The following is a 22967-nucleotide window of genomic DNA, read 5'->3' as shown; positions in this document are numbered from 1 at the left end:
AGGGGTACATCCAAGGACTCATTTACAGAGGGCCCTATAAAGCTACTAAAGAAGAGAGCAGGGAAAAGTGGCACAAAGAATCCAGTGCTTGATGGGAAGTGGGAAGAAGGAAGCCAGTACTAAGTATAGAGGAAGTTATGAGCCTCAATGGCAGCACTGTCCAATAAAATGTTCTGGGGTGACAGAAATATTCTCTCTGTACTGTTGAACACGGTAGCTACTGGCCAAATGTGGCACCTAAGCACTTGAAATGTGTTTAGTATGACTAAAAAACTGAATGTTTTATTCAATTTTAATTAATTTAAATGTAAATAACTACATGTGGCTAGTGACTACTACTACCGCTACTGTGTGGTTCAGCATATCTCAGAAGGAAACTAACCTAGAGTACAACAAGATAGCAAAAATGTGGCCAGCACTGAGATGAGATTCTGGGGAGGCCACCCACTTAAGTTAAAACACAAACTTTAAAAACAGCACTTTCATATCACCTCTCATTTTTTTGTATCACATTAAACATTGAAGATGGATGTGATTGACATTACCAGTAAAAAATAATATAATTTTGTATTCACATGAAGTGTTCAGGGCTCAAATTATATATATATATATATATATATATATATATATATATATATATATATATATATATATATATATGACTTTGTGTGAAACTTTACAACAGAAGGCTGAGTATTTATAGCCTCATTTACAGATAAGAAAAATCAATTTCAAGGAGGAATGTATTCAGAGCTACCTGGCAAGTGAGCAAAGACAATCAAAGCCTTGAATCAATATTCCCTAAATCTTGAACTTTTTCTTTTTTTTTAGTCCACCCGTCCCTGCCTCAGTATTCTTACTCCATTTTACAAAGAACATAACTAAAAAGGTGTTATGGTAAAGATCATACCAGTTCTCAAATTTAACTTCCAAGCATGTCAGGCTTTGGTTAAATCAGTGTTCAGCTCAACATATTAAAAAAAAAAAAAAAATCTGCACGTGCACACACATGTGTGTGTGTGTTTGTGTGATAGTAAATAGGTAAACACGAGACAAAAGACAAATCTCCCTTAGGTAGAATTCCAAATAATTTATATAGATGATCCCCCATCAAAGAAGCAAAGCTTAACTCTCCTCCCTCCGCTCTTTAGAGTGGGATGCACTTAGTCATTTGTTTCAGGAGGACTGTATGGAAAAGGAGGAAAGAGTAACTTTACAAGTAGAGAAAGTTGATAAAGACCATTCAGCCAAGTGGTCAAGGTTAACATCAACAGTGACAAGTCATGTTGATAGTATGCAGCCTTGATGTGGTTTTGTGATAATCACATTCTGTCTATTGTCTTGTCCCCCAAAACCCCCCAGTCTAATCATGAGAAAAACATTGTTCAAACCCAGATGAGGAACATTCTACCAAATACCTGACAGGTACTCCTCAGAACTATCAAGGTCATCAAAAATAAGGAAAGTGAAAAATTCTCATAGACCAAAAGAGATTAAAGAGACATGATGTCTACATGCTTCTTAGTTGTGATAAATGTACCATAATAATGTAAAATCTTAACAATAGGGGGAACTGGGTAAGGGAAATACAAGAACTCTCTGTGCTGTCTTTGTAACATTTCTGAAAATCTAAAACGACTATAAATTCTTTCTAAAAGATTTAGATGATAAGATACCTGTGATGGGTGAAACATGATAAAACATAAGCATAAATGTTTTGATGAACATTAGAATTTTGTTCTAAGGTATTAAATCTTACATGTATATTAATAGTAATAACAGTAAGTAGCAATTAAGTACTGAATATATGTTAGAAAGCATGCCAAAAGCTTTTAATATTTTACTACTTATTTCTCATAAAAGTACTGTTCAGTAGGTACTAGTATTACTCTTCTTATTTGACAAATTAGGAAAAAATATATGGAATTTATGTAACTTGCCAAAAATCACACGTCTACTGATTTGTAGAAGGGTTTGAATCCAGCATTGAGGCTCTTATTCACTATTCTCTAAAGCTTCAATTGTGGGAACAAATTATATTCAAGATTAAATTATTTTACATCTAGCCATCACCCTGGAATGTATTAGTGCTATTCAAATTTCTTTGTCAATCTGGTGCAGCTATTAAGGTAAAGATCATGTTTTTCCTGTCTGACTCACTCAGTCATGGGGCTGGTGCTTCACCATCTGATAAAATACAAGCAGAGGTACAGCACTGGTCACATTAAAGGAAATGCACCTGTGTGTTTGCACACACACACACACACATGCACATACATGCACTCATACCCACACCTCCACATGGGTCTGGTGACTTATAGGTCCTCGACGACATTATAATATTACCATTATTAATATTATCTTCAAAATTACCAGCAAATTAGTACACTCAGCCAATTAGACCTTAATGCCCCTGTTTAGATTTAGGAAGGGGCAAAAGACAAATATCAACGGAATTGCAGTAGAAACTAAACAGGAAAAAAAATCCATTTGGAAAACCATTTATACATTCGTTTTTTCAGCTGTTTCCATACAAAGAAGCGATGGGGTCCTTTCCAATTTTTTTTCCTAAAATAAACAAATGAGCTATATGAGATCATTTTACCTCAGTCAGTACCCCTATTCATTAGCATTTCTAGTAGCTTAAATTTACAAAGCAATTTGTAGACTCATTTAGAGATGACCCGGTCATTTCCCTTTAAGTACAATAGGAAGATATTTAAAAAAGAAATTGGATAGAATTTTAAAAGATTTAAATGATCCTTTGGAACCTTTTATTGTCTGCTATGTAGTAGGATTAATCAGTATCATAGAATTAGAACAATGAAGGAGTTTAAACTATTGTAAGCTTGCCCTAGTTTTACAAAGACAGTTAAAAAAAATGTTAGCTTAAAAATTAGTTGTGGAAATTTGAAGATGTACATAACATAGGAATGAATAGCCCAGGCAGCATGTAAGCAAAATGCTGTAGAGAGCTTTGAGAGATTCATCCAAGTCTTCATAGCTAGTTAGGGCCAAAACTTCAAACCCTGGTCTACTGTGCTGCTTATTTCAAAGCTTTGGACCTTAGGTTCAGGCAGAAGGAAGCTAGAAGGAAACAGGAGAAACCAATATGATTCACATTAAATATTAAGCCCTTGAATAATGAGATGTGTACTCTCTTTTCTCAGCAAAGGGTATTCTTTTCTTATTTAAAATAAAACAGAAAGCCAGGATCTAATTGAGAGTGGGCCCTCGTAATCCTCAGAAAGGAATAGAAACTGGTTTGCTGTATTACTATCCAGACAGGCATTCACTATGTTAGAATTGTTATGGTGGTATAAAATATCTAAACAATTAGAAATTATAAGTGATAACCAGTAGCGTAACCCTCAATACCATTTCTACAGTAACTACAACCTTAGTGGTAGTTCCCGTTCAGTTCATTTTTTTATAATGTGAAGCTCAAAGTTTTATTACCATTGTATCTATTGGCTTCCTACTTAAATCCAGGTATCAGTCTTTTAAATGTGTGATGCATGTAAAGTATAATGCTTAACCTCTTTGAAAAAAATGACATAAAAAATGTTGATCCTAATAAACATATTTTCTTCAAATATCATCATTTAATTTCTTGCAGCAAAAGTTCATTTCCAGCATTCTGCAGAGTTAATCAAACACCTAATAAAAGCTGGAGTAAATTATACTATGCAGGTAAGCCACTTTTTCAAACAAATGTGTTTTCCTACCTAGGTTTTTTAGTTATGAGATTCAAAACACAGCTTCCTTACTACTCCATTCCCCACACCATTATTTTTTTACTGTTTTTTAGCTACCAGAGATTGTATTCTTTTTTCCTTACTTACACTGAGAATGTGGATCATCTACTCATGCGTTACAAGTGAACTGCATAATAAACTCTTATGCAATGTCTTTTTCTCCTTAGACTTTTATTCATGTCACTGATAATGATTTTTTTTTTTTTTTTAAAAACAATTTTCTTTTACCCTTCTAGTTCCTTTGTCTTTCCCTCACTTTCCATCATTCTTATCCTAAAAAGTTAAGGGGGAGAAAGTGGTTTGAGTAAATGTTTTAAGAAAAAAAGAAGAGGGTAAAACACCATTTACATCTGTACCTTCAACTACATTTCATAAGTATTTATTAAGGACTTGCTTTAAAATAGTCATTATGCTAGATGTGTAAATAACACATATTTTACAACATCAAGGAATTTCAATCTGAAGGACTCACTGAAGGGGAAAAAAAAGTCACTTTAATTTCTCAGCAATGGAAGAACTAAAAGTAGTTCAACATATTAAAACACAGGAACCAGGGTTAGGATGATGGAAGACTAAAATGTATACATAGACAGATGGTGGGTCATGCCATAAACAATCTGAAAGAGTATACGGCTTTACTCAGAGGGCAATGATGCACCATTTAAAAACTTTACACCCAAGAATTGATGTGACAATATTTGTATCTGTATTGTAGAAAAATTGCTAATGTCTTTTTATATTGAAAAGGATATTGTTAAAGTGAAAATGGCACCACACAAGAGTAGACAAGGAAGATTTTATTCAAGGCTATTGCAGTTGGGGAGGGAAACTAAACTCAACTTGAAACAAAGGACTGCACAGATTTTTAAGCTAGGGTAGAGAGACTCATAGTCTACCTGTGTTTGACAATTAGCCTTACCAAAAGGAAAAGTAAACTTTTCTTGTATCTTTATGACAAGATGTAGTTTTACAACTTGGAGTAAGGCTTCTGGCCTCTCAAAAAGACCAGGAGATAGGGATGCTGCCCTCTTCGATGTGTGCATTTAAAAGAGATGTTTCCAGGTCCTTGAAAAAGACATTTTCTCATTGTAAAACTGGCAATAGGCTGAAAGAAGATTTACATACATTTCAAAGAGGCAGAGAATGAATTTACAGTTGCAAGTTTTCTAAATTAAATGCTCTAATATTAGGGCTTGTAGTCAGGAAAAAACTGACAAAAATTTTTGGCCAACAAATTCAAATTTAAATATGTAGGAATAATAGTTTGTCTCACATGTTGATTATGTTTCACATGTATGATTATGTCTCACATGTTGATTATGAAATGTTATAAGAAATAAAATTTTAATGTGGAGAACTCAGAATTGAATTAGGTGAGGCTCTGGTTAAATATTATTTTCTGAAGTTCCTATGCTATTGGGGCTAAAAGAATGAATTCTGAGGGACAGTACCTGCTTTTGTAACTTTACATCTTCATTCCCCACAATACCTTAGGTCTACCCAGATGAAGGTCATAACATCTCTGAGAAGAGCAAGTATCATCTCTACAGCACAATACTCAGATTCTTCAGTGATTGCTTAAAGGAAGAAATACCCGTGTTACCACAAGAACCAGAAGAAGATGAATAATGGACTCTATTTATATAGAATTGAAGAGAATATTGAGGCTCAATGAAATCTGACCAAGAGACTATAATATTGTAGATGCTCCAGAATTTCAAGGGCAGCTTAAGGAGATGACACTGGAACAGCACACTCAGAGACAATGACCTAGAATTTAAATATGAAAATCTAAGTCTACTGTTTTGCCAAGGGTGCAGAACCTGTTTGTTTGTGTAAGGAAGGTCAAAGGGTTGGTTTCCTGGGACAAATTAGTTTTGCATTAAAGTAGGAATAGTGCATGTTTTCTTCTGTTATCCCCTATTTGTTCTGTAACTAGTTGCGATCATTTTAATTTCAATGGCCACCATCATCTTTGCATACAATGCACAACTTATCAGTACTACAGTCCCTGATCTTTGATGGCTGAGCTGCAATCTAACACTTTACTGTACCTTTATAAGTGCAATTCTTCATTGTCTATTACTATGCTTAAGAAAATATTCAGTTAATAAAAAACAGAGTATTTTATGTAATTCCTGTTTATAAAAAGGTATTGTTAAGTGGGTCAAAGATCATGTAGAAATATGGATTTCAGCACTTTCCAAAGTTCAGCCAGTTATCAGTAGATATGATATCTTTAAATCAGCACACAGGTGTGTGTCTCACAATATAATACACACACGTGTGCATATACAGTCAGTAAATCTATCTTTACATGCTATTCATGCTACAAAAGATAAACTTTTGATGAATTAGAAGAGATGCTCTTTTACTGGCTATAACGGATGCTTTGTTTAATGAGCCAAATATGATGAAACTTTTTTTCCAATTCAAACTCTAGCTATTGCTTTCCTATAAATGTTTGGGTTGTGTTTGGTATTGTTTTTAGTGGTTAATAGTTTTCTAGTTGTAATTTAATTTTTTGAATATGATACCTTGTCACATGTAAATTAGATACTTAAATATTAAATTATAGTTTCTGATAAAGAATTTTTGTTAACAATGCAATGCCACTGAGTACTATTTTGCTCTTTTGGTGGAGAATAAGGCTTTTTAAAAAAAACACTTGGTCCTTTTACTTCTCTCTCAATGCAGAATCAATTCTCCTTTCCATTGTAAAAGCAGAGCTGGATGATTTCATTTGCCAGTTTCTATTTAGTGTTCAGTGCCTGCCCAATTCATCTGTTACTGTTTAATTTAAATCTTTCTGGTGAGAATAAGAAATGAAATATTTTTTATTCATTGGCCAAAAAATTCACAAACAGCAATGTTTGCTATTTAATTTGAGATGAAGGCACAAAATGCATTAATTCCTGTGCTGTGTTGACTTGCAGTAGTAACTAAGAGTGTAAAATAAACTTGACTGTATGAAGTCAATTTAAATCATGAGAATATTAACCTTTGTGACTGAAGTCAAAGACTATCTTTGCACTTCACCTAGGTATTTTCCAGATGTCTAAAAGTCTATAAAAGTTCAGATAAATCTAGGCAGTATACTGCATTTTTGTGGTTTTAAAAATTCATTGGGACAAGCTGGATAATCATGACATCTGGACACCAGGAGGAAACATAAACATGTCACTGAATTGCTTACTAAACTTCCAGTTTTGTCAAAGGATCAATGCAAAAATCTGAGTGTTTGGAAATGTATGAGTCATTTTTGGGATATTCTACTTTTCTTCTGGATGCTTTGGAATTGTGTCTTCACTACTCCACTGGATTCAATTTAAAATGGGAAAGGCTCTCTTTTCTGAAAGACCCATTTCAGGTCTTTTTCAGGAATAGTAAACACATTTTTTAAAATAATAAGTTGTAATGTTTAAAAAGAAAGTTTTGCCTATTTTATTAAGATGGAAATTTCTTTTTAGGCTGATTTGAAGTCCAACTGAAGCTTTTTAATCAATATTTTAAATTTCAACCACTAGAGTTTTTTATGATGCAAATAATTATGTTGTCTGAAAGATGTGGTTTTATTGAATGTCTATTTGAGTAACATTTAAAAAGTATTTACCTTTTGCTGTTCATCATTTCTCTTGTTTTATTATTATCAATGGTTATTTTTCAATTAATTTAATATAGGTTTTAATGTGAAAGATATTTGTCTGGAACCCACTTTCACCTTAAATGTTAAATAGATCTCAAGTGAAGACATACTGTTTAACAGAAAGGTGGAAATTTTTCATTTCCATGATTGTTTGTTTTAATAATTGGGCTATGTTAGATAAAAGAATTCTCACTGACACATAGACATCTATCATTAATGGAATCATGTAAGTGAACTGTCCCCTTTACACATTTGCCCTTGGTCATAATCTCACTATTGTATATGTATTTATGCACTCTAAGAATTTTCTAGACCTCTAGTAGCAAGCTTCCCAAATGTTATTTCCCCCTTAAAGTTAAAAACATCAAGCTGAACTATAAAATAAAACAGGTAAACAGTATTAAATCATCCACAGAGATAAACACATAACCTTTTGAAAGAATCTTAAAAAGTATTTTTTTTCACTAATGTCCTCCATTGAGGTCTCCAACTCAACACTTAGAGACTAAGGAGTCCGTGCTGATCTGTTTGAGTGTCCTGACAACCCAGGCAAGAGAGTGTACTTCAAAACATGCATCTCAGCTCACCCTTAGAATGTGTGTGTGGTTTTTGTTTGTTTGTTTGTTTGTTTATCTGATGTTTAGCATAGAGATCACCATTGTGGTTCATGCAGATGCCAGTTGTAGATCTATTAGAATGAGGTGACTTAAATATTGGTCTTTACTTATAAGAAGAATTATTTAAGCCTTGTCCTCAAATGGTGGGTTTTGAAACAGAGGCACCTGGGACTGATTTGCTCTCAAATTTCAAGGGTCATTGCCAGCACATGGCTTCTATAAAGAATTATGTATGAAACACTTCTTTTGTCCTTCCTGACATGCTCTGACCGCCTTCACATCCTGCAGCAATGAGCATTGTATGAATAAAACCTGGCTCCTCTGCTGTGCTCATTCACTTCCTGTTCTGGGGATTCTCTGATACTAACCTGATGTCGTCTGTTTGCTAGAACCAACAGATTCATTACTTACACACTACAAACCTATATAAGAATGTTAATACCCCCATCAAAACCCAACTAATGGAAGACCCGAGCAGATGACTGTATTTTCCCCTTTTTATCCCGTCAGACATTCTAGATGGTCCTTGGAAAGCCCCATGAGACTCAGAATCCCACACTAGCATGGTTTTCTATTTCCATCTTCCCTATTAATTCTTCTCAGCCCCTCTCTCCTAGTGCCTAGAATCACTTCTCAAAACAAATTACACATGCATCAGCCGTCCACTATGGCTCTACTTTCTGGGGAAACCCTTTGTTCCCACAAGAACTTACTACTGTGAATATGATAGGATGAAGAAATAAAATGAGAATAAAGAAGTGCTTTCTTTTCAGGTTTGAATAATCTTCTACCTAAAATGTATTGGATTCTTGCTAAGTACCAAACAAGTGCTAAATGCTCTATATTCATTATCAAATTGACTCATCTAAACATGCCTTAAAATAGGTATTATGATTCCTATTTTACAGAAAAAGAAATTGAGTCTCAGAGAAGTATATAATTTGCTGACATTTACATAACTAATGAGTGAATAGGCTAAAAGCTACCTCCAGCCAATTTAGAAACCCATGTCCTCAGCCATTCTTCTCCACAGAACTCCTGGAATAAGAAGTTTTAACCCATGCTCACCCCATGTGGAAATTAATTCTAAATATGTAAACATATAGTTCCAGATATTTTTGAGAATGATTTGTTAGCAGTAATACTGAAAGGTAAACGATGGTCCAGTGTACCACTATAGCTATATGAAAGTTACATGGATCCCCCAATGTCAAGAGAATATATGTAATATTAAAACATATTTTCATTTTCTGTTGGAGATATTTAAAAATTATTCCTGTCACGGAAACTTTGCCCAGACAGCCTATGCTTGAGAAGTCATTGGTTAAAAAAAAAAAAAAAGTCCCTTGCACTGACATTATGCCAAGGACATTCAGAAATCATTTCTAGAGACATTCAAAACATGTTGACCAAAGCACTCATGCTTGTAAACACGAAATCCTCACCTAGTCTTCAAACACGACATATCCAGAAAGCATGTTGCAATATTTAGAAGCATAGCTGGCATCCACAATCTTATTTACAACCTAACTTAGGAAAATTGCATTACCTCCCACTTTTCTATCACTATAGGCAATGGGCAATAGATTTTATTTACCACTGATCAGATCTATTAACAACACTCATTTTGTTTGGCAATATTCCAGAAATTTTTGAAGAGAGAATCTGCAAATTCTAAAATTCCCTTTCTCATCAAAGACAAGGTAGATTTTTTTTTTATATATATAAAGAAACAAGTCATATCAAAATACAATTTTGATTATTTTTGTTTTATATTTCCCATTAAATTTAACACAGTTTGATACAAGCATCTTAGGTTTTTGATACAGCAGCTTGATTACAAGGAAAGTGTCTATGCTGATTACCACAATCTGTCCTTTTCTATCAGGTATAGCACCATTTTAACTACTGTATTTCCCCCAAAATAAGACGTAACTGGAGAATAAGCCCTAGTATGGTTTTTCAGGATGACATCCCCTGAACATAATGCTTAATGCATCTTTTGGAGCAAAAATTAATATAAGACCAGTTCTTATTTTCGGGGAAACATGGTAAGTAATCTTTTGCATGAGTGAAGCTTAATACGGATTTTTATACTGCCAGTAGTAGCATCATAGGAAAGGAACACATGTTTTTTCAGTGTCTAGGTTGTTTTTTTTATCACATAATCTCAACTAATCCTCAAACCAACCATGTGAGCTAGATGGAGGTGAAGAAATCAAAATTCAGACAGGTCAAACAGTTTTTCCTGCAGGGTCGCACAGGTGTAACTGACAGATCAAGCCTTTCAACCCACACCATGATGACCTCAAAGCCCTTCCTCATGATAATTACACCTGTTCATTTTTTAGCTGGTGAATTCCTAAGGTTCATCATGCATATCTTTAGTTTGGATTCAACTTTCAAGTCCCCCTCTCTTCATTGTTGTCGTTTAGCATGCATCTGGCTTCAAGTGACTGAATGCAAACTTAAAAAAGTGGCTCAATACTAGTGATCCAATAGGTGGGCAGCTTAGTCATCACTGAGAGTTTGTTAGAAATGCAGACTCTCAGGCACCACCCTGGACCTCCTCAATCAGAAACTTCGTGGTAACAACACCTGCAAGTGATTTGTATTCAGAGTATAGTTTGAGAAGCACTGGATTAAATGACAAGAACCTTTATTTTCTCCCATCAAAAGAGAACTAAAGTTGGGAGCAACTAGGGGTGGTTTAACGGATCAATAAGGAATCAAATCCCAGGTTCCTCTCACTTTTCCACTTCTCTAGCTTCAGTCTGTTATTTGTCCCATTCCAGTAACTTCAAGATAATTGCAGGTGTCTCAGGAAATATGCCTTTTCACAGAAATGTCCAAGAGTAGATAGGCAAGGAATGACCATATATATACAAGAAAGATAATTTTCTCCAGAAATCTTAAGCAGAATCCCCTTCAAGTCACCTTTTCCAGGCTTTGGTGGCAAGCCCCTATTTTAGATATAAGGGAGACTCGGAAGTTATATGTCTGAAGTTGTGAGCTCCTTAGTGAGGGTACAATAAGTAAGGATGGTAGGAGAATGGATGCATGGCATACAGGAGAGGTATACCCTACCAAGGGGGATAGGGTCTTTAATGCTGGCATTTCAGCTAGAGGCACATACAGCTCAAGGCATTGAACAGTGAGGGCTGAGGATTTTACAGACCCTTCATTTGAAGGCGCCTAAGTTTTTCTCCCAGGACACCCTGAACGCCCACTCCACACTCTGTTCCTAAGAATTAGTACACCCTTCCCTAGCCGACATTTTCTCTTTTCACTTCTACTCTTTATCAATGACACACTTTCTACTGCAGGCAGCAGTTTTGAAATTTGATTGCTGTGTTAACAGTCCCATTTTGCAGGCTTTATTTGCTTTAACACAATTTATGAGGGCTTGATTATCTCTGTATGGCCTGAATTGCTAGTCACACCATTAATTCTCCTGATTGATCGACTACATAAGCATATTCCAATGAGAAAAGAAACAACCTGACAAGGAAACACAGGTAATACAGCCTCCCCATTTATATGCACTTTGAACGGTGTAGTTCTCATTACACTCCGACTCTATCACCTTAGGACGGCATGTGTGACTTTTAATGATCTGTACGGTATAATTGGATTTTGAGCCTCTGGGGAGAGTAAATTGTCAATTTTCTTGCCCAGACAAATGGAAAATTTCAACTTCAAAGTTGGCTTCAAATCGTGAAATAATTCAGATATTTTGTGCCTACTCTGTGCCAGGTACTGTGCTATGTCATACAGCACCAAGATCCATTTATTAACAATCTAATTAACATGTCTAATGTATAAATGGATGTTTTAGTTCAAATGTTATAGCTGAGTCATCATTTACTAAAAAGTATCGGTATATTCAGTCATGCTTTGATTTACTTTGAGTCATTTGTAGTGTTCCCCATATTACCTATGCTATTGCCTTGGACTCATTCCCTTTGAATAAATAGCCCATAATGAATGGACTTATTTTATCCAAAAAAAAGGGCTCCATAGCCCACTGTCACATTGAACAGCAGTTGGTCCGTATGCAGCTCCTTATCTCACTCTCAATTTTAGGGAAATTTATAGTAAAGCCCTCCCATTTTCTGACTATTATTTCTCCATCCAAATCACTCATGCCAGAGGGACAGTGATTATTTTTTAACTAGTTAGTTTTCTTATTTTGTTGTGTGCTAGCTTTGTTTTAATTGAAGGAAAGAATTTCCATCCTATTGAAAGATAAATATTTCCAGAAAATAAAAAGCATATAAAATGACCTACAACCCCTAGCTCATCACCTGCCTTTGGATCTCAGTTTAGTGTCTTTACAGCTTAAACACAAATTCAGTCTTTTTCTTTGTGCTTTACTAACCTTCTTTTCAGTATGTTTTCCTCATTCCCCATACCCTAGAAACTACATGATTTGTATGCTTTCCTTTTGTCCCCAACTTTATAGATTTTAGAGAAGGGAGTTAAAAGTTTTGGTGTATGAAATTATTTTTTTAACCTCATCTGGACTCCACAATATTTGGAAATTTTCTCTAGTTCATCTTTATTCACTTTTTAAAATAAAGTTATAATATCTCTTAGTTATGTCTGATTCTTCTCAAGCCCAAATTATCTCTCATTTCCTACTTCATTTATTATAATGCCTCATTCATATACACTTTTTAATATGTGTAATGTATATTAACCTCTAACCTGTTTCTAATTTTCTATGGAATTAGAAAGATAATAACAACAATAATAATAATAGTAGAAGTAGTAATAATAATAGTAACAACTAGTTATTTAATTTGTACCAGGACCTAGGATAAGATCATTAACAGACTTATTCATTCACCTTTACAGCAGCTGCATTCAGTAAGTATAATCCCTATGCAAATATGTACACGAGGAAACTGTAAGCTTAAGAAAGTTCAGTGAGTTACTGAAAGTCAATGGATTAGTCACAGTAAGACATACTAGTTAGTACGATGAAAGAAAAAAATTAAATTCAGTATGTTAAAGAAATAAAGCTTTATTTTTCACACGAACTATTTTACTCTCACCTGCCATCTGGGATTCATGACAGCATGCTGTAAGCTCAAGGGAAGAGAAGGTTATAGACACATAATACCAGCTTTCAATTGCCATGTCTCTGAAATAGCATTTATCACATCTGCTTGTAGTCCATTTTTGCAGGACTAGAAGCATCCCAGCCTAACAGCAAAGACATTGGAAAATGCAGAGGAGCGGATGGAGAAGATAGGGAGCAGTAGCTGTCACTGGCACAGTCCACCATTGTGGACATCACATATTTCACTTGGCTCCTTTGATTTCCCTATACACAGAACATAATCAACCCCACCCCAAGGGACACAACCCCAATTTCTTGTAGCTCAAAGACCAGAATTTCTGAGTATTGTGCAGTAAGTCTGAAGACATTCAAAATTTAAAAAGATAGGTTTTCTGTCCTCCATATAACAGAACAATAATGGGATAACCAAAGTAAATAGCCCCATTTGGAAGGGAAAGAAAGGGTTAAGGCTGCTTTGTGGTGAAACACAGCTTTCCTAGCCTATCTCTTGCTTATAAACAGTTGGGAACCCAGATAACTTTGGATGTCTTAAACAGTCAAATGTATTTAATATTGACTCATATATTTTACTATTAAAAATTAGTAGATTTCCTATTTGTTTACTTTCAAACAGGTCTACAGGCAGGAACTAAACCTAAATTATTTTTAAAGTGTAGTTTAAGAATGTATGCCATCTTTTGAGGGCTAGGATATGATAGTTTCTTTCCCTAAGACTCAAAATACTGGTAGCTAATTTATGACCATCTGTAACAATGGAAGACCACATCCTTAATCTGATGTCCATCTTCATCTTCTATTCAAAAGAAATATTTTACTAGATCTTTGTGGTTCTGAGCCTTATTTAATCCTGTCACTTTCTAATTATCAATAAACTGTGACTTTTTGAACCCTGAAAAAAACATGGATATCTTGACTCTTTCTATGACATTCTTCTTAAATTTATTTTTTAATGAGCTATAATTCACCTACCATTACAATTCAGTCTTATAAAGAATACAATTCAGTAGTTTTTAACATATTCACAGTTGTGCAAAAATTATCACTATCTATTTCCAGACTATTTTTAGCATTTCAGAAATAAACCTGATTGCCTTCTGCACTCACCCACGGCGTCTCCCTTTCCCAAGCTCTTGAAAACCACTGATCTATTTTCTTTTTCTATTTTTTTCACCTGTTCTGTAATTTTAATATAAATAGAATCATACAATATGTAGACTTTAGTGACTGGCTTTTTCCACTTAGCATATTTTCAAGATTGATCTATCTTTTAGCATGTATCAATACTTCATTCTTTCTGTGGCTAAATTTTATCCTATTGTATGGATATACAACATCTCTTTATCCATTCACTAGTTGGTGGACATTTGGAGTTTCATTATTTTGAAGCTATTATGAATAATGCTGCTATGAACATTCATGTACATGTTTTCATGTGGACATGTTTTCAACTCTCCTGGTTATGTATTTAGGAGGAGAGTTACTCGGTTATGCAGGAACTCTGTTCAACTTTTAAGGAACTACCAAACTTTTCAAAAATGGCTGTACTATTTTACGTTCCTACCAGCAATGAAGGAGGTTTCTAATTTCTTCACATCCTGCAAATGCTTGATGTTTTCCATGTTTCTTTTATTATAATCATTCTATTAGGTATGAAGTATGTCGTGGTTTTCAGTTGCATTTCCCTAATAACTAACAATAATGAGCATCCTCTCCTTTACTTATTGGAAATTTGTATATCTTCTTTAGAGAAATGTCCAATCAAAATCTTTGCTACTTTTTAATTGGGTTATTTGTCTTTTTTATTAGTTTTAATATTCTGGATACTAACCTCTTATCAGACATATGATTTGCAAATAACTTCTCCCATTATGTGTGTCTTTTCACAAAAGACATATAAGATATTGTTTCTTTGTTCTCTTACAAACTTTTTATAACCCTTAGCTTCATTAAATGTTCCAAAGTGTGAAATCATACATCTCATCCTTCCTAATTTAAAAATTTCTATACAGAATGATTATTGTCATCAAATATTTTTTGACAACATATGTAAGAAAGGTAGGACAAGTACGTTAGTTTTCTACTTTATTTAAGATTTTACAAAATGATTGATTCCCTATCATTATTGAAATTTACTGAGGAAATGTTTTAGTTTTAAAATTGTTATAAAGTTATAAATTTAAACATATTACCTGGGTTTTAATCCACTGAAGTCATTATCCTAACTGATGCTCAAAGCACACCTTTGTTACACAGTTGGAACCTCCTTTGGTATGCCCCTGTGTTTTTTTGTCACAATTCAGGTAGCCGGTGATAGTGTCCTTTTCTTTGTGGTATGAGAAAATATTCTGTGCTTTCTTGTATTTTTTTGCCCCAGACTTGGAGCTCTTTTTCTTTAGAGTATGAAATTGTATTTATCCATTATAATTTGAGCAATAAAAGTGCTCATTGCTACTGGGTTAACCATTGTTTCCAGGTTTTTTCAGTGGCCAGAGCTAAAAGACATAAATAAATAAAAATTAAATGTGTCATGAGTCCAGTACTCGGCTTAGTTCTTAATGAAACTAAACAATTTTTTTTATACATTTTAACCCATAATTCAACACACAGTGTCACGGAAAAAATGCCCACCATACCACTAATAATAGGATTAGTAAACCATATTATTTAGTTTTTAGTTTAATATATATATATATATATATATATATATATATATATATATATATATATATATTTTTTTTTTTTTTTTTCTTTTTTTTTTTTTTTTTTTTCTCTCTCTCTCCTTGGGGTATAGTGACAAATGACTGTATTTAAAAATCACTTGCTGAGAAACTTTCAATATAATTATGTTATACTCAATATAAAGTTAGGTTATTTGTTTTTATTTTTCTTTAAATGTTTAAGCTCTGCTTATTACTCTCAATGTTATTGTATAGGCACGATTCAAAAGTAAATACATAAAAAAAGGAATATAAACTAGATCCTACTCCTTTCTCCCCTATTTCATCTTCCCCTATAGATAGCACTTAAAAAACGGTTTATGTATTCATTTTAAACTGTAAAATTTGACAAAATGTACATAGATAGTTATTCATCCCTAATTTCTTAAATAAACAGTGTCATGTTAGGCTATTTCTCTACCTATTTTTTTTTTTTTTTTACTCAAAAATAAATTCTAGTGATCACTCTGTAGCATTATCAAGATTTATTCCTCATGCTTTATCACTGGTGCATAATTACAAAATATAATAATAATAATAATAATAATAATAATAATACACAATATTTTGAGGCATTGTATTAAATTTATAAATTATCTTCAGGATAAGTAATATTTTTATAATGTTGAGTCTCCCTAAGTGAGAACATGGCACGTCTTTAGATTTATGTTTTGTTCAGAAGTGTTTTGTAGTTTATCTCATATGAATTTGCATGTCTCATTTTAAACTAGATATTTTTATTTTTAGTCTCAGTTGTTTGTAATACTAAATAGGTTCTTCTCTTTCTTATAACTGTCTTTTCTTTGTACACATGAAGGCTTTTCATTTTTTATGCTTTTTTTTTTTTTAATCAGATACTCTACAAAATTTACTTACTTTTCAGGATAAGTTTTCTTTGATTCCTTCAGGAAGTTATCAGATATACAATACCATATACAAATAAAGGTACTTTAACCTCTTTCCCTCTAATTCTTAGACTTGTAATTGCTTTTACTAGCCTATTTGCATTTGCTGAACATTGGGGGTGTTTATATTTATCTCATGATTTATCCAAGAATAACTGTATTAACATTTATACTGATGCAAGATCAATGAGGGTGGAGCATTACAAGTAGTGTCATTTTAGCAACAATCAAAGTAGTGACACCAAACAGAATTTGCAATCATTGTATTCTTTCCTACCATACACTTACAGGAAAACAAACAAAAACAGTTTGACAAGAATATTTTTGATGAAGAAAAAAATTTAACATTATTAAATATCAACCAGTGAAGACATGCCTTTTTGGTGGGATTTTTAAAAATTTATTGACATATAACATTGTGCAAATTTAAGGTTTACATTTACAACATGTTGATTCTATACATTTATATATTACAACATGATTATCAACATAGTACTAATTAACAACATCTCTAGCACATCACATAATTTAGATGATAGGATTTAAAGTGGTCTTTTATCGTCTAAATTTTTAACCACCATAATTATAATTGATATTTACAGGTTGTTATTGTTTTGAAAGTTTTCCAAGTATTAACTAATTTGATTTTTGTAAGAACCCTTGGAGGTAGGAACTATTAATATTTCTATTGTGCAAGTGGAGAAATAAAAGTACAGAAAGGTTAAGTAATTACTTAAAGTCACTCAGTTAATAAATGGAAGCAAGATTTGAGCATACACAGTATTTCTCCAGACACTGTTCTCAAAACATACAGCTGTATTAGAGGACAAGCATTTTAAATATTTGATGTGAGAAAATGAGCGATATAGATAAGGCACTGTTTCTGCATGCCAAAGTATAATGTCTGTCCTGATTAAAAAAAAAGTATTTGTCTGAGCCATTGATTTGAAAACTAAGCTAGTTACTTTTTTTATGGAACATCATTTTTATTGGAAAAAATGACATAAGTTATGGGTACTGAGATTGGATATTAAAAATATATATATATATATATATATATATATATATATATATATATATATTTTTATATATTTTCAGATATATATATCTGAAAATCATGAAAGCCTATAATTTTAAGGAAAACAACTGATTATATTTGTTATCAATAAAAAATGTGTACTTTTAAGGGAACATTAAAATTTAGGAAAATAGTATATGTCACCATAATCTTGACAGTTTCCCAACATTTAAGAATTTGGGTGTAAGATTTTCCAGTCAAGATGGCAGAGTAGGTAAATATTCTGCTTGCCTCCTCTCATAACCACAACAAGATTACATCTAAACTACAGAACAGCCATCATTGAGAATGGCCTGAAGTTTAGCTGAACCAAAGTCCCATCCTTGAGGACATACAGAAGAAGCTTCCTCCAGACTGGTAGAAGGGGCAGAGATGCAGACAGCCTGGTCCCACATGCACATGTGACTATTAAAAATCAGGAGTGATATCTCAGCTACAGATCTCGCCCCACCCCATCCCCAGAGAAGTGAGGGGTCCCAGTCCCAAACCAGGCTCCACAGCCCAGGGTTTCAGTACTGGGATAGAACTCCCTATAACTTACTGCTGTGAAAACCAGTGGAGATTGTGGCTGGGTAAGATTGAGGGAGCCTAAGGTCCTAGGCATTCCTTTTAAATGGCCCATGAAAAGATTAATTCACTGATGGACTCACTTACTCTGAGCCTCAGCACTGGGGCAGCTCAAAATGCACCAGGGACATACAGGGAGGAACTGAATTGTCTGGTTTTAGATCAAGGGCTAGAGGAGCAGCTTTCTTCCAGACACAGGTGCTGGAAGGATCTATTGTTTCTTTGTTAAGCCCTCCTTCCACCCATAGTGCAGACACAAGTGTACACCATATCTGAGTCTCCATCTACCTGGTTGACACCATTCCTTTGCTCCATTCTAGTGATTCCATGAGACCCTACCAGCCCCAACCCCACCCCCACCCCCACCCCCACCAATATTCAGGCCCATCCAAGTCGATTCCAGTGGCTTTTCTGTACAAATGGGTTGTCTTGGCACCTGCTTTGGATGTTCCTAAAATCCCTCAAAATTCACAGAACCGAAAAAAGCAGCATTGGCCTCTGTATGTCCTATACCTTTAGGTGAGCATACCCAAGTCCAGCACTAGGCACAGCCAACCTCAGTTATTGGCTAGGACTCAAAGTGTACCTCCATGACCAGTGCAGATGATAGCCATCTGCTGATAGTTTTGTGGCTCATGCCAGGTGGTGCTTGGCAGGGCACAGATTGCAGTTGAACTTGACATGTTGCAGGTCCCCTCTCAGGAGACCCCAGGGCTGGCACCCCGGTGGCCAGTTTTGAACCAAGCTAGAGTATTAACTGTATGCTTCCAAGGATAACACACTCAAAGGGCACACTGGGGAGGCACCAGAGACCTGCTAAAGTGAATAATGGTACTCCATAGGGTCAGCCCCTGCCCAAAAGCTTCTCCACTGTAGTCACAGACAGTCTCCACAACTAATCAGCCTGAGGGTCAGTACTTCCCTTTGATGTGCAAACAGCAACCAAGGCTCAACTACAACAGGTGGACACACACAAACCACACAAGGAACACACCTGGAGCACCCAACTCAGGTGACCAGGGAGATTGTGCCTCTGAGCTCCACAAAACACCTACTACATGAGGCCACTCTACTAAGACTGGGAGGCATAGCAGCCCTACCTAATATGAAGAAACAAACACAGGGAGGCAGCCAAAATGGGGAGACAAAGAAACACGTCAGAAATGAAAAAATAGAACAGAACTCCAGAAATAGAACCAAACAAAATGGAGACAAACAATTTACGAGACGCAGAGTTCAAAATACTGATTATAAAAATGCTCAATGATCTCAGGGAGAAATTCAACAAATAGACAGAAAACATAAAAATGGTGATAGAAAACATAAAAATAACCAGTCACAAATAAAGAATACAATGACTGAAATGAAGGATACTTTACAAGGAATCACCAGTAGATTAGATGAAGCAGAAGATCAAATTAGTGATTTAGAAGATAAGTAGCGAAAAACACCCAATCAGAATAGCAAAAAGAAAAAATAATCCAAAAAATGAGAATAATTTAAGGGGTTTCTGGGACATAAAGCATACCAACATTTGCATCATATGGGTAACAGAAGGAGAGTAGAAACAGCAAGTAATCGAAAACTTCTTTGTAAAAATAATATTGGAAAACTTTCCTAACTTGGCAGAGGAAATAAACATACAAACCCAGGAAACACAAAGAGTCCCAAACAAGATGAATTAAAAGAGGCCCTCACCAAGACACATCATAATTAAAATGTCAAAGAGAGAATCTTAAAAGAAGCAAAAGAAGAGCAATTAGTTACCTACAAGGGAGCTCCCATAGGACTATCAGCCAATTTCTCAACAGAAACTTTGCAGACCAGAAGGGATTGGCACAAAATACTCAAAGTGATGAAAGCAAGGACCTACAACCAAGATTATTCTACCCAGCAAAGCTATCATTTAGAATCGAGGGACAGACAAAGATCTACCAGGCGAGAAAAAACTAAAGTTCATCATCATCAAAACAGTGTTACAAAAAATGTTAGAGGGACTTCATTAAGATGAAAAAAATAAAAAGAAAACATGAATAATAAAATGGGAATAACTACATATCTATCAAGAATTACTTTAAATGCAAATGGTTAAGTGTTCCATCAAAAGATAGGGTTGCTGAATGGATAAGGAAATAAGATTCTTATATATGTTAGCTGCAAAAGACTCACTTCAGATAAAAAACACACAAAATGCAAGTAGATGGAAAAATATATTTCATGAAAATGGATATTAGAACAAAATGCTGGGGTAGCAATACTTATATAAGACAAAATAGACTTTAAAACAAAGGCTGTATAAAGAAACAAAGAAAAATCCAATAATCCATCCATAATGTTGCTAATACCACACAGGTCTTTTATTACTGGGTATTTGTTCCACCTCCATTTAGGGGACTATGAATGTACCTCATCACTTAATTGATGGTGGCCATGTGTTTATTGTTTTGTTCTTTCACAAATACTTATTTTTGCGCAAGTGTTCAGAAACATTCTGAAACTGTGTTACTTCCATCTTCCCAAAATTATCCTTCTCAGAGTAACATTGATTTGAAAACACAGTGGTGGTCCAGTGGCTCAGGTGGTTGGAGCGCTGTGCTCCTAACACCAAAGGCTGCCCGTTCGATTCCCACATGGGCCAGTGAGCTGCGCTCTCTACAGCTAAGACTATGAACAATGGCTCTCCCTGGAGCTGAGCTGCCGTGAGCAGCATAATACCAGCATGGGCCAGAGAGCTGCACCCTACAACTAGACTGAGAAACAATGGCTTAAAAATGGGGGTGGGGGGCAAAAAAAGAAAGAGGACAAAAAAAGAAAACATAACTCTTTTTATGAGACTGTGCTGTTTAATGTCAATGCTGTTTGATGTCAATGATAGCCCAAACTCCGTTTACTAAAACTAGAGCTAATATTTAGCTGGTAATTACTACTAGTTGTAAATTATATCTGCTTTTTTCTCCCTCACTAGAAAGTCCTGTCTAGTTAGTGAACGTACCTTACTTGTGATTAAATATTCTGAATATTATTCCTATAAAAACCTGACTTTATATTATTTTATTTATTTAGATAAGTTTAAACTCCAGAAGGAGACCTGAAAAGAAAGACAAGATAAAAGAATTAAATGTGGCCTGACTTGTTGCTGATTACAAATGTGTATTTCCCTTCATTGTTAACAAGATTAAATTAATTTCAGAACTTTGTTCCTTCAACAAATTTTCATGTGCAAGCAGAAATCATTTGTTTGGGAAAAAAATAGTATTATCCAATCAGATATTAAGAAAGAACTACTCAATTTGCAGCATCAATCTTAAATTGTGAGAGCATATTTCCTCCAGACCTCAAAAGAAAACTTAAATATGCAAATGTGAGATGCTTGAATAAAGATATCGTCTTTACACATCTTTGAACCCCTAAAATTTAGTATAAATTCACATTCATAAAGTACCCTGTAAAGATGTTTTGATTTTCTCAAACGAGAGACCTACTTGAATTAGTAAAAACTACATTCAAACACATATACTAAAAATATGATTTTTAATTCCATGTGCAGTTGGACATTTAAAATGAAACAATATTAGTGATTTGTAACAAGAAAGCCCTCTTCTTAAAAATGTCATTGGAAATGCAATTGAACTAATTGACTGACTATAAGTTAAAAGAGTAGACTTCCTACTTTCCCAGTTTTCAAATGGAATACTTTAGTCTGAAACATATGATATATGAGCAATCTTTCTTTTGAAAAATAGTCCAGTAAAAGTACAGAATTTTCATAAACAGGTTAGGTGTCAAAGACAATAATTTAAGTCCAAGTTTATAAACATGATAAATTGTGATATTTGTTTTCTGACCAAGATGTACATTTCTATAGGATCTTAATACATTTGAATTGTTCATATCTTATATTAATGTCAAATGCTGAGTATTACTCGTGTCATATGTCCAGAATCCCTGGAAAAATAATGTAAAGATTCGAGGTTAATAAGAACTAGTAAGAACTGGATGGTAAAATATAGAAATAATGTTAAAACATTTTCAAAAAACAAACAAATGGCCACTGCCAAAATTATTTTCATAGTATTTTGAAATCTAAACTATACTTTTTCAAAAAATAATTAGGACTAATGAAAGTTTTATTAGATTTAACTTTTAAGATTTGATCATTCAGGCACTTTGGCTACAGAAAATATTAAAGTTGAGATGAATAAGACAAGGGATTAACTTCATAGTTGGGTCAAATATGGCAGATGTCCAAACTGATAGAAAGTCACAAGTAGGAAAATCTAAATAGGAAGACCTTTGACATTGAGAAGTTCAGGTTATAGGGCTGTTTTTAAAGTGAGCATATATGAGTTCTGACAATTAAGTTCATAAACTTGCCACCATGTGCTTACATTGGCAGCACTGTATAAACAGCTCAGTAAGGTTTCATAACCTTGGAATATCAGTGTCTCACAGCTATGTTCCTGTTGACATGTGGCAGTATCTTGCTGAGTGGCATTCGTTATTGTTGTGTGTTTCTGTGTGCCTAGCAAGAATGTCTGAGCTTGAATGACAGCAACAAACAAATATTAAATTTCTTGTTAAACTTGGAAA

The 22967-nt window shown here is 34.3% G+C and overlaps 1 protein-coding gene across 3 annotated transcripts in view; it reads left to right on the top strand.

Annotated features, from left to right (window-relative positions):
• DPP10 (dipeptidyl peptidase like 10) overlaps window positions 1–7384 on the top strand; it is a 1313078-nt gene extending 1305694 nt beyond the window's left edge. Inside the window, exons 25-26 of one of the 3 annotated variants that reach the window (XM_074335439.2) lie at window positions 3620–3693; window positions 5253–7384. In XM_074335439.2, the coding sequence (XP_074191540.1) occupies window positions 3620–3693; window positions 5253–5387 (209 nt within the window). In that variant the 3' untranslated portion in view covers window positions 5388–7384. The remainder of the gene's footprint in view (window positions 1–3619; window positions 3694–5252) is intronic. The other 2 variants (XM_074335432.2, XM_074335443.2) reach the window with 2 other exon arrangements.
• The last annotated feature ends 15583 nt before the right edge of the window (window positions 7385–22967 follow it).

This window comes from Rhinolophus sinicus, chromosome 17 (assembly GCF_057876585.1).
Source record: "Rhinolophus sinicus isolate RSI-liver-muscle chromosome 17, RSI-T2T, whole genome shotgun sequence".
In the NCBI taxonomy this organism is placed as follows: domain Eukaryota; kingdom Metazoa; phylum Chordata; class Mammalia; order Chiroptera; family Rhinolophidae; genus Rhinolophus; species Rhinolophus sinicus.
Note: the sequence above shows the minus strand (reverse complement) of the source record. Positions and strands in the feature narration are given on the sequence as shown.